This window comes from Microtus pennsylvanicus, chromosome 3 (assembly GCF_037038515.1).
Source record: "Microtus pennsylvanicus isolate mMicPen1 chromosome 3, mMicPen1.hap1, whole genome shotgun sequence".
Lineage (NCBI taxonomy): Eukaryota > Metazoa > Chordata > Mammalia > Rodentia > Cricetidae > Microtus > Microtus pennsylvanicus.
Window position 1 is genome coordinate 9,546,349 of NC_134581.1, and position 12,535 is coordinate 9,558,883.

The 12,535-nt window shown below is 49.5% G+C and overlaps 1 protein-coding gene across 2 annotated transcripts in view; it reads left to right on the forward strand.

Moving 5' to 3' along the window:
• Gpd1l (glycerol-3-phosphate dehydrogenase 1 like) overlaps nucleotides 1-12,535 on the forward strand; it is a 42,992-nt gene that overhangs the window by 7,622 nt on the left and 22,835 nt on the right. For both annotated transcript variants that reach the window (XM_075964248.1, XM_075964249.1), the window contains exons 2-4: nucleotides 5,646-5,823; nucleotides 9,503-9,643; nucleotides 12,368-12,506. In XM_075964248.1, coding sequence (XP_075820363.1) covers nucleotides 5,646-5,823; nucleotides 9,503-9,643; nucleotides 12,368-12,506 — 458 coding nt within the window. The remainder of the gene's footprint in view (nucleotides 1-5,645; nucleotides 5,824-9,502; nucleotides 9,644-12,367; nucleotides 12,507-12,535) is intronic.

Below are 12,535 nucleotides of genomic sequence, written 5' to 3' on the forward strand. Positions count from 1 at the left end.
CCAGCTGGGATTACAAACATACACCACCATACCCAGCTCTTTTGTGTGAGTTCAGGGATTCAAACTCAGGTGCTTGTGTTTCCATAGTAAACACTCTAACAGACCGAGCCATTGTTGCTCCAGACTGGTTTGCTTGCTTTTGTTTTTTGTTTTGTTTTGGTTTTTTTATGTTTTTGTTTTTTGAGACAGGGTTCCTCTGTAGCTTTGATGCCTGTCCTGGAACTAGCTCCTGTAGATCAGACTGGTCTCGAACTCACAGAGATCCGCCTGCCTCTGCCTCCTGAGTGCTGGGATCAAAGGCGTGCGCTACCACCGCCTGGCTGGTTTGCTTGCTTTTTAAGCGTTGGATTTTGTTGTTCATTTTTGTGTTTCAGCAGGCGGCTCATCATAGCGCAGACTGGCTCTGGTCTTCCAGCCTCTTCTCCTAGTGCTGGAATTACAGCCATGCTACGCTGTGTCCCTTCAGGGACCCAGGCCTTCCTGGGTTCATGCTAGACCTGCATTCCACTAGCCTAGCTGTCTCCAATACCCTTGGTTTATAACTAACCAGCATCAATTAGCACCACCCCCGGGAGCTCAGCAAACAAGTGGGAACAAGTGTTGCTTGTATGTAATGTCAGTGGGGTAAGGAACTGGGCCCCCATTTCCCCTGCTTACAGACCAGCCTCCTCCCAAGCTTGAGAAACACTGTCTCAGGCAGTAGAGCAGCTTCTGCTTCTTACCATCTGGCTGCTTCTACCTGTTTTTTCCCAGTGCTAGAAGAAGGAAGCGGTTTGTATGGGCTACAGGCAACAAAACCAAAGAATGTGCGTCTTCAAGAACTCTGCCTAGCAGCCGGAACACTGGCTGGCTGTACAGCAATGTCCTGCGCTATGTCCTACAGACCTAGCCACCTTCATCTAAGATTAAAGGAAACCTCTTAAGTCATGGGGTCTCTCTCTCTCTCTCTTTTTGTTTGTTTGTTTTTCAAGACAGGGTTTCTCAGTGCAGCCCTAGCTGTCCTGGAACTAGCCCTGCAGACCAGGCTAGCCTCAAACTCAGAGATCAGCCTGCCTCTACCTCCTGAGTGTTGGGATTAAAGGCGTGCGCCACCACAGCCTGGCTTCTCCTCCTCCTCTTCTTTGTGTGTATATTTGTGTTCTCATGTGTGTGCATGTGGAAGCCTGAAGCTGGTGTCAGACATAGTTTCTCATCTGGGGATCTGCATGCCTAAGCCTCGAGCTCACACATTCTGGTTTATCTACCTACACGTCTTGCCCTGGGGTCCCCGGTCTCTGCCTCTCGTGAACTGGTATATCAAGTGGTTCCCTCTCCTTCCTGGCTTTGTGGGGTCTGGAGATCTGAACTGCAGTCTTCACACTTGTGTGGCAAGTTCTTATCCAAGAGCCATCTCTCCAGCAATTGATGGTGCAGCTATGGGAGCTGGCTTCCTTGTTCTCTTACTAGGATGTGCTGTCTGCTGAGAGTCTGTAAATAGAAGACGCAGAAAACCTTGGGCACAAACCCTGTGACACTCAGTTGGCAGAGGGCTTTGTCTGGTGTGCAGGAGGTCGTGGACACTAACCTGTGATCCTAACTCCCAGGAGGTGAAGACACATTGGGCCCTCAGCTACAAATGGAATTAGAGACCAGCCTGGACCACGTGATACTCTGTTGCAGCTGGGAAATGGGGGTGGAGTGGGAGTGGGAGGCCAACAAAAGGCTTAGCAGGTAAAGGAACTTGCTGCCTAGAAAACCAGTTTGTGAGGTGCTGGGGATGGAATCCAGGGCATCGCACTTCCTCCCCAGCCATGTGCCGCCTTTTGTTTAAGGGGCCATCCCATGGTGAGCACCGTCCTCTGCCAGAAGCCCTGATATCGTCCTCCTTTCCTTTAAGTGAAATGTTCACATTGATTTTTTTTTCCTCCCTGTCTCCGTGGTTTCCTCTTTTGGGTTTAAACTTGGAAAGCTTCTCTACCCAGAGATCAAATAAACATTGCACCAAGTCGAATCTATTCTTAAAATCTTTCGCCGTTCACGTTTGTATCTCTGGCACTGGGCTGTATTTCAAAAGCCCTTTAACCGCAGAGAATCACACGCGGTGTCGACCGTGGTTCTGCCTGGGTGGCGGGATGGGATTATTCCTAGCGCTCTGGCCTCTTTCATGCATTGCTCTTAGGACTGGAGACTAGATGTTGTTTAATAGAAAATTCACCAACGTCCTTGATTGCCTGGTAAACCGCACAGCTCAGAGCAGGCATGGGAGGGGTAGGAGCTCAGGTGGTGGACATTATGGCCACACACTCATTCTCCCTGGACCCCTTTCCTTCTGGGTGAAAGGAGAGAGCAGGGGCTAGGGCGTGGCTCAGTTGGTATAAGTGCTTACTGCACAAGCTTGAGGACCTTAGTTATGTCCCCGCAGCCCACTAGTAAATTCAGCATGTGACAGAACTCCCTTTATATATTTATTTACTTTACAAGATTTTAAGTTACATTAAAATTTTGTAACTTTATTTTATGTGTATGGTGTTGTGCCTGCATGTATGTCTGTGTACAATATATATACGCTATTCAAGGAGGCCAGATCTCTGGAGTTGGAGACACAGACAGTCGTGAGCTCCACATGAGTACTGGAGATTGAAGCCTGGTCTTCTGGAAGAGCAGCCAGGGCTCTTGACCAGTCCGGTCCTTAAATTACTGTCCTACCTTCCTCCCTCCCTCTCTTCCTTCCAACAGGAAAGGGCTCCTGGGAAACAGATCTGGGCTTGAACTCCTGCCTCTTGGTGCTCACGGGGTCCTTTTGGTTCACATCTGTACTCTCTTGGCCTCCATTCTTTCAGCTGTGAACTGGGGACAGTGTGTCTCTCCTATGGTATAAAGACTGAGATCTTATCAGAAGCCCACTGTTCGCTCCACTGACTGATTTTCATAGTTATCCTACCTCTGGGTGTTTCCCCTGAGAGCATGTCTGTACCATGTATGTGTCTGGTACAGTCGAAATCAGAAGAGGGTATCACAGATTCCCTGGAACTGAAGTCACACATGATTAGGAGTCACCATCTGGGTGCTGGACTTGACCCTGGGTCCTCTGCAAAAGCAGCCATTGCTTTTTTTTTTTTTTTTTGACAGCGACACGGGTCATCCTTGAATTGCTCAAGAATGCCCCCTTTATTGTGTTCAGGGGCAGATTATATAGAGATAGCCACGCCCCAGCCAAACCCACCAGAAACCACTCTCCTGCCATCAGGAACTCCTGAAGGTCTCATGCTCAGAGCAGATGTAGGCACTCAGATCAGGGGAAAACAAGTTGTTACAAGAAATTCAGGATCTGGGGTCTCACTGCTCCCAACAACTAAGAGCTGGACCCTGTAGCCAGTGCTCTTAACCACTGAGCCATGTCTCCATCTCCCACGTATTTATCCAATTGGTTGGGTTTTTTTTGCATAGCATTGATTTGGGTTCTGTTGTTTTAAGAAAGGGTCTCACCGCCGGGCGGTAGTGGCACACACCTTTGATCCCAGCAGAGGCAGGTGAATCTCTGAGTTTGAGGCCTGCCGGGTCTACAGAGTTCCAGGACAGGCAGAACTACACAGAGAAGTCCTGCCTTGAAAAACCTAAAAACAAAACAAAAGAAAAAAATGTAGCCCTGGCTGGCCCAGGCCTCACATTCACAGATGTCCTCCTGCCTCTGTCTCATATTTGCTTTTCAAAGAAGTCTCAGGTAGCCCAGGCTCCAACTCCCTAGGTGACTGAGGACGACCTTCAGTACCTGATTTCCCCCTAGCTCCACCCCCAGTGCTGGGATCACAGATTTCATTGGCACAGCAGGCAGAATTGTGAGCGAGTGTGTGTTCTGAGGCCTGAGGCTGAACGTAGTTCTTGCTTGGGTGGGGAGGTGGGGTCGATGCTTCTGAGTAAACACTCTGGACTGGTCTTGGCTCCCGGACTTTAGTCCCTGAAGTGGCGCAGCTTCTTCCCAGGTGAGGCCCATCTGGTGCCTCCCCCAAGGCAAGGTCCACGTAATTCTGCCCACCACCGCCTTGTCTCTGTCTCTCACCGGCAACGCTGCTTGCACACTTGCACACAGGCGTGCCCTCACACTCGTGTGACCACACCATCATAAAATTCGGAATTCCTTGGGATTTTAGAGTGTTCCTCACCACTTTTGCCTGCTTGATTTTTTGAGATGGGGTCACAGTCTGTCACCCAGGTTGGCCTGGAGCCCACTGTTTATGAGTGACAGGCATCCTTCCGGCTCAGCCTCCTCAATGCTGGAGTTACGGGAAGGGACTAAGTATCGCATCTACTTTCTTTATCATTTTCTTACACCGGAGCCCACACCAGGAAAGTCCTCTAGGCAGCAGTTTCTCATTTCAGACACCACAGTCGGAAGCCACTCGGCTCAGCTGAGGTCAAGTGCCCACCATCACAGCTTAACACAAGGGCACAGTAGCCAGGCCCAGCAGAGTTTTCTCTCCTACTGGGTCCCTCTGTGTTAGCCACGCCACCCACAGCCATTCAGTCCGAAGGAAATCACACAGAGGTCTACACTAATCATAAACTGATTGGCCCATTAGCTCAGGCTTCTTATAACTCTTATAACTTATATTAGCCCATTATTCTTGTCTATGTTAGCCACATGATTTGGTACCTTTTTCAGCGAGGCAGTCATATCTTGCTTGCTCTGTGTCTGGGTGACGACTGCAGACTGAAACTTCCCTCTTTCCAGAATTCTCCTGTTCTTTCCCTACTTCCTGCCTGGTCACCCTGCCTATATTTCCTGCCTTGCTACTGACCAATCAGTGTTTTATTAAACAAGTACAAGAATAAAATCTTTACAGGGATGGAGCTGCCTGAGGACTGTGGTAACTCCTTAGGATTTCAGAATTCTCTCACTCACTGGATATCAAAGCAGAGGAAGGGACTTTGAGGGCCAGAGGCCATCCAGAGGTGTGGGGTGTGGAGCGATGGGGACCCACCCTATGGCCTGTTTCCTTTCGTGGAGGCGTCTCCTTTCTCACACAGAGGTGGCTCTGCTGTGGTTTAATAGGATACAGTTAATTCCACAATAGTTACATTTTAATCTCCTTGATTGATCTGAGCTGTAGCTAAGCCTCCTTACAGGCGCCAAACCCTCTCGTACCTTTCCACGTTTTCCCCAGAATTTCTGTCCTACTTGTGACACTGCTCCGAGACATGCTGGTTCTTAGTAGATTCGAGGAAGACAGAGTCTCCTGTCTCCCAGGCTGCCCTCAGCTCTCTGTGTAGCTAAGGCTGACCCTGAAATTCCGCTCTTTCTAACCCTACCCTCTAAGTGCTGGGATGACAGGCTTGTGCCACCTGCCTGGTTTACGCAGAGCTGAGGATCAAACCCAGGGCTTTGTGCATGCTAGTCAGACACTGACTGACTGAGCTACGCCTCAGGCTTCTGGTTTATTTTTGAACTTTGTACCAAATGCTGGCATTTCCCTTATAACAGGACGGGTTTCAGTCGGGTGAGGGGGGTGGGGTTGTATGAGAAAATCTGAGTCCGCACACACACCACTCACCTTGAGCTGACTCATGAAGTCTGAGGATCAAAACGCCAAACATCTGCATCTCAGTCAAATGCTTTTTTCTCTTCTCCAGTGAGTTTACATTTTTTTCCCTCTTCTGTCTCATTGCAGGGGATCAGCTGTTGCAAAAATCATTGGAAATAATGTAAAGAACCTGCAGAAGTTCGCCTCCACGGTCAAGATGTGGGTCTTCGAGGAAACCGTTAACGGGAGGAAGCTGACAGACATCATCAACAATGACCACGAAAACGTGAAATATCTCCCTGGACACAAGCTGCCAGAAAACGTGGTAAGACCTAGTGGGGGTGGGGGACACATTTGGTTCACTCTCCAGGGTGTGACCCTCTGAGTCACACTAGGACCTGGGAGAGGCAAAGCAACCTTCCGTTTCCCCCATGTCTCCGATGTCACTTGATTGGCTCTGCTTGTCTTGGATTCTGGTTGGTTTGCTCTTTGAGACAGGTCCTGTGTTTCTTCTGTGGAAATGCATGTGTGCTCTGTGTCCGTGTGTGCATCAGGTTCAGACGAGGGCACTGGATCCCTTGGAGCTGGAGTGACAGAGGCTGTGAAGGACCTGATATCGGTGCTAGGAACCAAACTCTGGTCCGCTTGGAAGAGCAGCAAGTTCACTTAACCACCTAGCTACCCCTCCCAGCCTCATTGCTCCCTTTACAAGGACAACAACTGTGTAGGATTAGAGCCCTTCCCAGTGACCGTTTCATTAGTTAATTAACATGCTTTTGAAGTTTTAGGCTCCCCCCACCCTAAGACGTGCACGCACGTAGCCCAGGCTGACCTCGTGCACCTATGACACTGAGCTTGTGGTCTTCCTGCTTTCACCTGCTAAGTACAAACACTGCAGCTTCAGGTCACGTGCCGAGAATCAAACCCAGGACGTCACACCTGCTCACTGGGGCAGGGGAGTTGGGAGACTGAGAGAGGGTCTCTGCGGTCCAGGCTGGCTCCTTCCCCTCTGTGGGTCAGGTACCTCACTGTCATGCCCCTTTCCTTGTGCCAGCCACCAAGGAACTTGCCCCCTCCACCTGTCCTGTGCCTGTAACTCTGGCTTTCCGCTTTTGACTTTCTAGGTACCCAGGGTACCACCATGATGCTGTCCTTTTTATTTTCAGACATGAGCTCCCTAGGTTGCCCAGGCAGGCCTTGAACTTGCGGTCCTCCTGCCTCACTCCCCTGCGTAGCTGAGATTATAAATCTGTGCCTTGGGGGCAGGTAGATTAATAGTAGGGAATGTGAAGCTGCTGGGTGATTAGGAGCCTGTGCACTGAGGAATGGAAGAAGCACTGTGCATCAAATAAGACAGCCGGGCATCCTGGGCATCCTCGCTGACCACCTCCCTCCCCAGGCATCAAATAAGACAGCGGGCATCCTCACTCACCACCTCCCTCCCCAGGCATCAAATAAGACAGCCGGGCATCCTGGGCATCCTCACTCACCACCTCCCTCACCAGGCATCAAATAAGACAGCCGGGCATCCTGGGCATCCTCACTCACCACCTCCCTCACCAGGCATCAAATAAGACAGCCGGGCATCCTGGGCATCCTCACTCACCACCTCCCTCCCCAGGCAGTGTAGATGGGGCAAAGGCTCACACCCAGGACTCAGTTAATGCCCTGCAGTTGTATCCAAATGAACATTTGCTCTCTGGAGTGGACATTTATGTGACCCTATTCTTGAAAGTGCTCCTGGAAGCCATCTGTACGCAGGACTGGAACCTTAAGGTCACAATACATGCATGGCCCTCTCTCCACTCTAGACCCTCTCTCTCTTCACTCGAGACCCTCTCTATCTTCCCTCTAGGCCCTCTCTCTCATCTCTTGGTCCTCTCTGTAACATGAGGGCCTTCTTGTTGGAGTTTCTGTTCTGCCCAGTTCCCACAGCCAATAAGCCCCAAATAAATCACACAGAGAGGTCTATATTAGGTTATAAACTGATTGGCCCATTAGCTCAGGCTTCTTATTAACTCTTGTAACTTATATTAACACATGTTCTTATCTATGTTAGCCACATGGCTCAGTACTTTTTTTCAGTGGGCAGGTCACATCCTGCTTCTTCCGTGTATGGGCCAGGACTTGAGAGGAATGGGCTTCCTCTTTCCCAGCATTCTCCTGTTCTCATTGCCCCATCTTTACTTCCTGCCTGGTTGTCCCACCTATACTTCCTGCCTGGCCAATCAGCAGTTATTTAAAACATGATTGACAGAATACAGACAATTCTACCACACCACCTCTCTCTCCTCTAGGCTCTCTCCTGGCTTCTGTACCCCAGGCTCATTTTTAAGCACTGTCTCCTTGTGACTTGAGAAGAAAGTACAAACACAGGATTTCCAGCTCTTTTTTTTTTTTAACTGATTTTCTTTTTCTTTCTTTTTTTTTTCCTAAGGGTTTTTGTGTTTAACAACCTAGGCTGCCCTGGAACTTGCTCTGTAGACCAGGCTGACTTCGAACTCACAGAGATTTGCCTTCCTCTGCCTCCCAAGAGCTGGGACTAAAGGAGTGTGCCACCACCACCTGGCTATAATTTTCCTTTGAACTAAACATTTTAAAAAAGATTTTATATTTTAAAGAAAAGATTTTATGTGTATGAGTATTTTGCCTGCATCTATGTCTGTGTACCACATGCATGCCTGATGCCCATGGAGGTCAGAAGAGGGTGCTGAACCCATTGGAACTGGAGTTATAGATGGTTGTGAGCCACCATCTTGGTGCTAAGAATCGAACCCTGGTCCTTTGCAAGAGCAGCAGAAACTGCTGAACCATCTCTCTGGCACCCTTGACACTAGGTCCCATGTATTCAAATCTGGTATATAGCTGAGGACTCCTGATCTTCCTGCCTCCACCTCCCCAGCCCACCACCCCTGGCTTAGGTGGTATTGGGGATCAAACTCAGGGTCTCACGAGTCCTGAGAAGGCTCTCTGCTAACAGAGCCCTATTGCTAGCCCAGCACTGCTATGTATGTCTGTCAGTGAGGCTATGACTTCAGGGTCCAAGTCTACCTTGCATGGACCTAACCCACCGCACACCTTGCCCTACCTGAGGGCCCTGCTCGGGAACTTTCTGTGACAGTGACTGCCCATTGTTGACTTAGCATTTTCACTGGCTCACTAAAAGCTGGCTGGTCTGAGAGTGATTTCATTAGACCTAAATAGAGAAGACACTTGTTATTTCCTGTCATTGAAGAGCAATGGTCGATCTGGTTTCATTGCTCTCCACTGGGAACTCGTGTTTGGAGCTCAGCCAGGTGAAGGCTTTGGCATGCCAGCTTCAGCTGCCCCAGTGTGACATGGGAACTACTGATCACAGTACCCTTGGGAGTTGCTTTTCATTGTCTCTCATCTGTCTGCTGAGCTCTGCAAGTTTTTTAAAAAGCATTGTTCTCGTTAAGATTAAAATCCGTATGTCTGTACACATAAGTGGGGTTTTGGTTTGTGACCTTTTGACCTTATATAGCCCAGGCTAGCCTCAAACTTGCTACGTGGCCAAAGATAACCTTGGACTCCTGATCCTTCTGCCTTAGCACTTTGGTATCCAGGATTAAAGAGAGGCTGAGGGAGGAGGTGGCCCAGGATACATGGTGACTCCAGGGCTGTCTGAACAATAAAGGGTGACCCTGTCTCAAAGAACAATAATAAGAACAATAGAGCGGGCATCTGCACCCTAGCCTGGTGACTCGAGTCTGATGCCCAGAACTTCCACAGAGGAGAGACCTGAGTTGTCCTCTGACCTCCACAGGCATGCCACAACATGTACACACACACACACACACACACCAACAAATAAATAAGATGTAATTTTTAAGCAACACTTATTAAAAGGACACGTCAGGGTCCTTTTCCTAGGAAGAATGGGGTGGAGGCGGCAGAGCCTCATGGCCGTGCGCATTCTGAAGGGGCGAGGGGACGGACTAACTGGCCTTCTGCGGAGTTACCCATCTCCCGATTTGCCGCAGGTCGCTGTCCCGAATCTCAGCGAGGCCGTGCAGGATGCGGACCTGCTGGTGTTTGTCATCCCCCACCAGTTCATCCACAAGATCTGCGATGAGATCACGGGCAAGGTGCCCAAGAAGGCCCTGGGCATCACGCTCATCAAGGTAACCACACGTGAAGAGCAGGCAGGAGTCAGGTCCCTGGACCATGCCTCCTCCAGAGTTCACTCCCTCTTTCCTGTGCTTGCGAAGGTCTGTCGGGCACATGTCTCGTCGGTCATGACAAACACCTGGCAGGAAGCAGCGTCAGCAGGGAGAGGTTTATTGGCGCCCACTGTCTGAAGCAAGGCTGTCCATTACGGGCCGGGAGGCAAGGCAGGTGTGACTGTGGGCAGCTGCGTGGAGGCAGCCACAAAAGGTCGCTGCTAGTTCACGTCTCAGCAGACCAGAATGGAGAAATGCCGAATTTCTTCCGGCACCCGCTGGCTGACTGCGTTTTTTGTTTTATTTAATCTGTTTTGTGATGCTGGAACCTTGTGCGTGCCAGGCAAGGACTCTGTACCAGGCGAGCACTGAGCCATAGCCCCAGCCTCCTCTTCCTTTCTCATTCAGTTTGGGAGCCTGGCCCAGGAGATGGCACCATCATTCTCAGGAGTAACTATTCTCTCTTAGTTAATCTTGCATTACCAATGACTAGTCCAGTCAAGGTGAGTTAGCCATCCATGCTGGGTGAGATGGCTTGGTGGGTAAATGTGCCCGCTGTGAATCTTGACCTGAATTTGATCCCAGTATTATGGCAGGAATGATATTATTTTTATTGATCATTGTATTTTATTGATTTTTCATCTTCAACTAAAAAGCTCCTTCCATTCATTTAATTTGGTTTCCTAGGCATTCTTCCCTTCCCCAGACAGTTACAGTGTGTAACTGTCTCTTGTAGACCAGGCTGGCCTCAAATTCACAGAGGCCTGCCTCTGCCTCCCAAGTGCTGGGATTAAAGGCATGCGCCACCACTGCCTGGCTCCCAGGCATTCTTATATGTGTGTGTACACACAACACACACAAACACACACACAATATCTAAATCTATAGATAGATAGATATGTAAAATTTTTCTTCATATAGACTTCTTAAAACAAGTCCACAAACTTCATCAAAAAGCGAGTGATAAACACCATGAATCAGGGAGCAGATAGGAGCCAGCATCATATGCGCACCTATGTGTGTAAGTTTCTAACATAGTCACACAGCGCCAAGGACAACAGCACAGAAGGACACTGCAGTGCTCACCTGCAAAAAAGGGATCACCTTTCAAAGAGGACAGTTACATGTAAAGTGATCAAGAAAATCAACAGGTGGACTGTGAAGGTGGCTCAGTGGCTAAGAGCACTCACTGCTCCGGTGGAGGGCTGAAGTTTTATTGTTAGCACCCACCTAGAGGCACCTGTCTTTAACTCCAATTCCACAGTACCTGGTGCCCTCTGCTGGCCTTCGTGGGAACTGCACTCACAGTAGACATACACGGCAGCCAAAATGTTTATGCACTATAAAAATTAATTTAGTAAAAGAAAATTGAGTGAGGTATAGACAGTATACAGGATGGCTGTTCTGTCAGATGGGAGAAGGGTGGAAGAAGAGGAGGAACCTGGGGAGAGGACCCCCCCCCCCACTCTGCCTGTTATGGAAGGAGCCAATGAAGGAGCTAGCCAAAATTTATTTTATTAATTATGTGTGTGTCTAAGTATGGGTGTGTACACATGAGTGAAGGTGCCTTCGCAGGCAGAGGCATCGGATCCCCTGGAGCTGGAACCAAGCGCAGGTCTATCTCCCCCACCATAGAGAAAAGAATCTTTATGTCATAGCGACTGGGCCTGCCGGTGTGGCACCAGCTTATAATAGGCGCCATACTTTGTGCAGCCAGAGCCAGATGACAGTGTGGTTGCCTTTGTCACGGGGGTTGCCCACTATTCCCTTGGTGATGGATGGGACTAAACTGGGGTCTTCCTTGGTGCTTGGTGGGGTCTACCTTGGGGTTAGTGTATGCTATGGGTCCAGTCCCTTCTGTCCAGGAGCCCTGGAAGGAGCCACTGGGCCTGTGTGCTCCCAGGTCAGAGTTCCTATTCTTCAAAGGAACCTTAACTCCCCCGAGGGGTCTCTGAAAACACTATGACCAGCAGACTGTCAATTCTCCAGAGATAAGAAGACAGTCTGGTTTAGCGTGACTCAGCTGGTGTTGCTTCTAACGTTGAGAGTCAGACTCGGCTGGTGGTGGGTCAAACTTTGAGAGTCATTTATTTTAGGCATATTTAAGCACAGCACAATTTGGTAAAAAAAAAAAATTCCTGGTGATAATTAACTCAATCCTGTGTGCACAGTAAAGCCCAAGACATGACTGCACCAAAGCTCTGTGTAAAGACACGTGACATTTTCCATTAAGATGGGCTTTATAGACTGACTGAGAAAAACACACTCACACTAGGGCCTGGGGGAGAATCTGGTGTGGTGTCAAAGGTCAGCAGGCTATTAACCACGTCTGTTCCCAGCTCTGGTCAGGAGACAGGTTATACATCCTCGCTTTAATGAGCCAACCCCACGTGTCCTCATTCGGGGTTCCCCTGGTGCTCATCTGCCTCCCACGCCATCTTACACAAAGCTAGTTGCTTCATCCTATTCCTTCCTGTGTGTTTGATAGAGACAGAGTCTCGCTCTGTATCCCAAGCTGACTCCCAACTTTCTATGCAACCAAGGCTGGCCTTGAACTCACAGCAGTCCTCCTGCCTCAGCTGGATTACAGGTATGAGTCCCCATGCTCAGCTAAGACTACTTACAAAACAAGCGTCTCTCGCCTCTTTGCTTCACAGTCCTCCTGACTTCTCTGCATTTTTCCAGGGCATAGATGAGGGCCCCGAAGGGCTGAAGCTCATCTCCGACATCATCAGAGAGAAGATGGGCATTGACATCAGCGTGCTGATGGGGGCCAACATTGCCAGTGAGGTGGCTGCGGAGAAGTTCTGTGAGACCACCATTGGTGAGGCTGCCGAGGGCCCTAGCAGGACT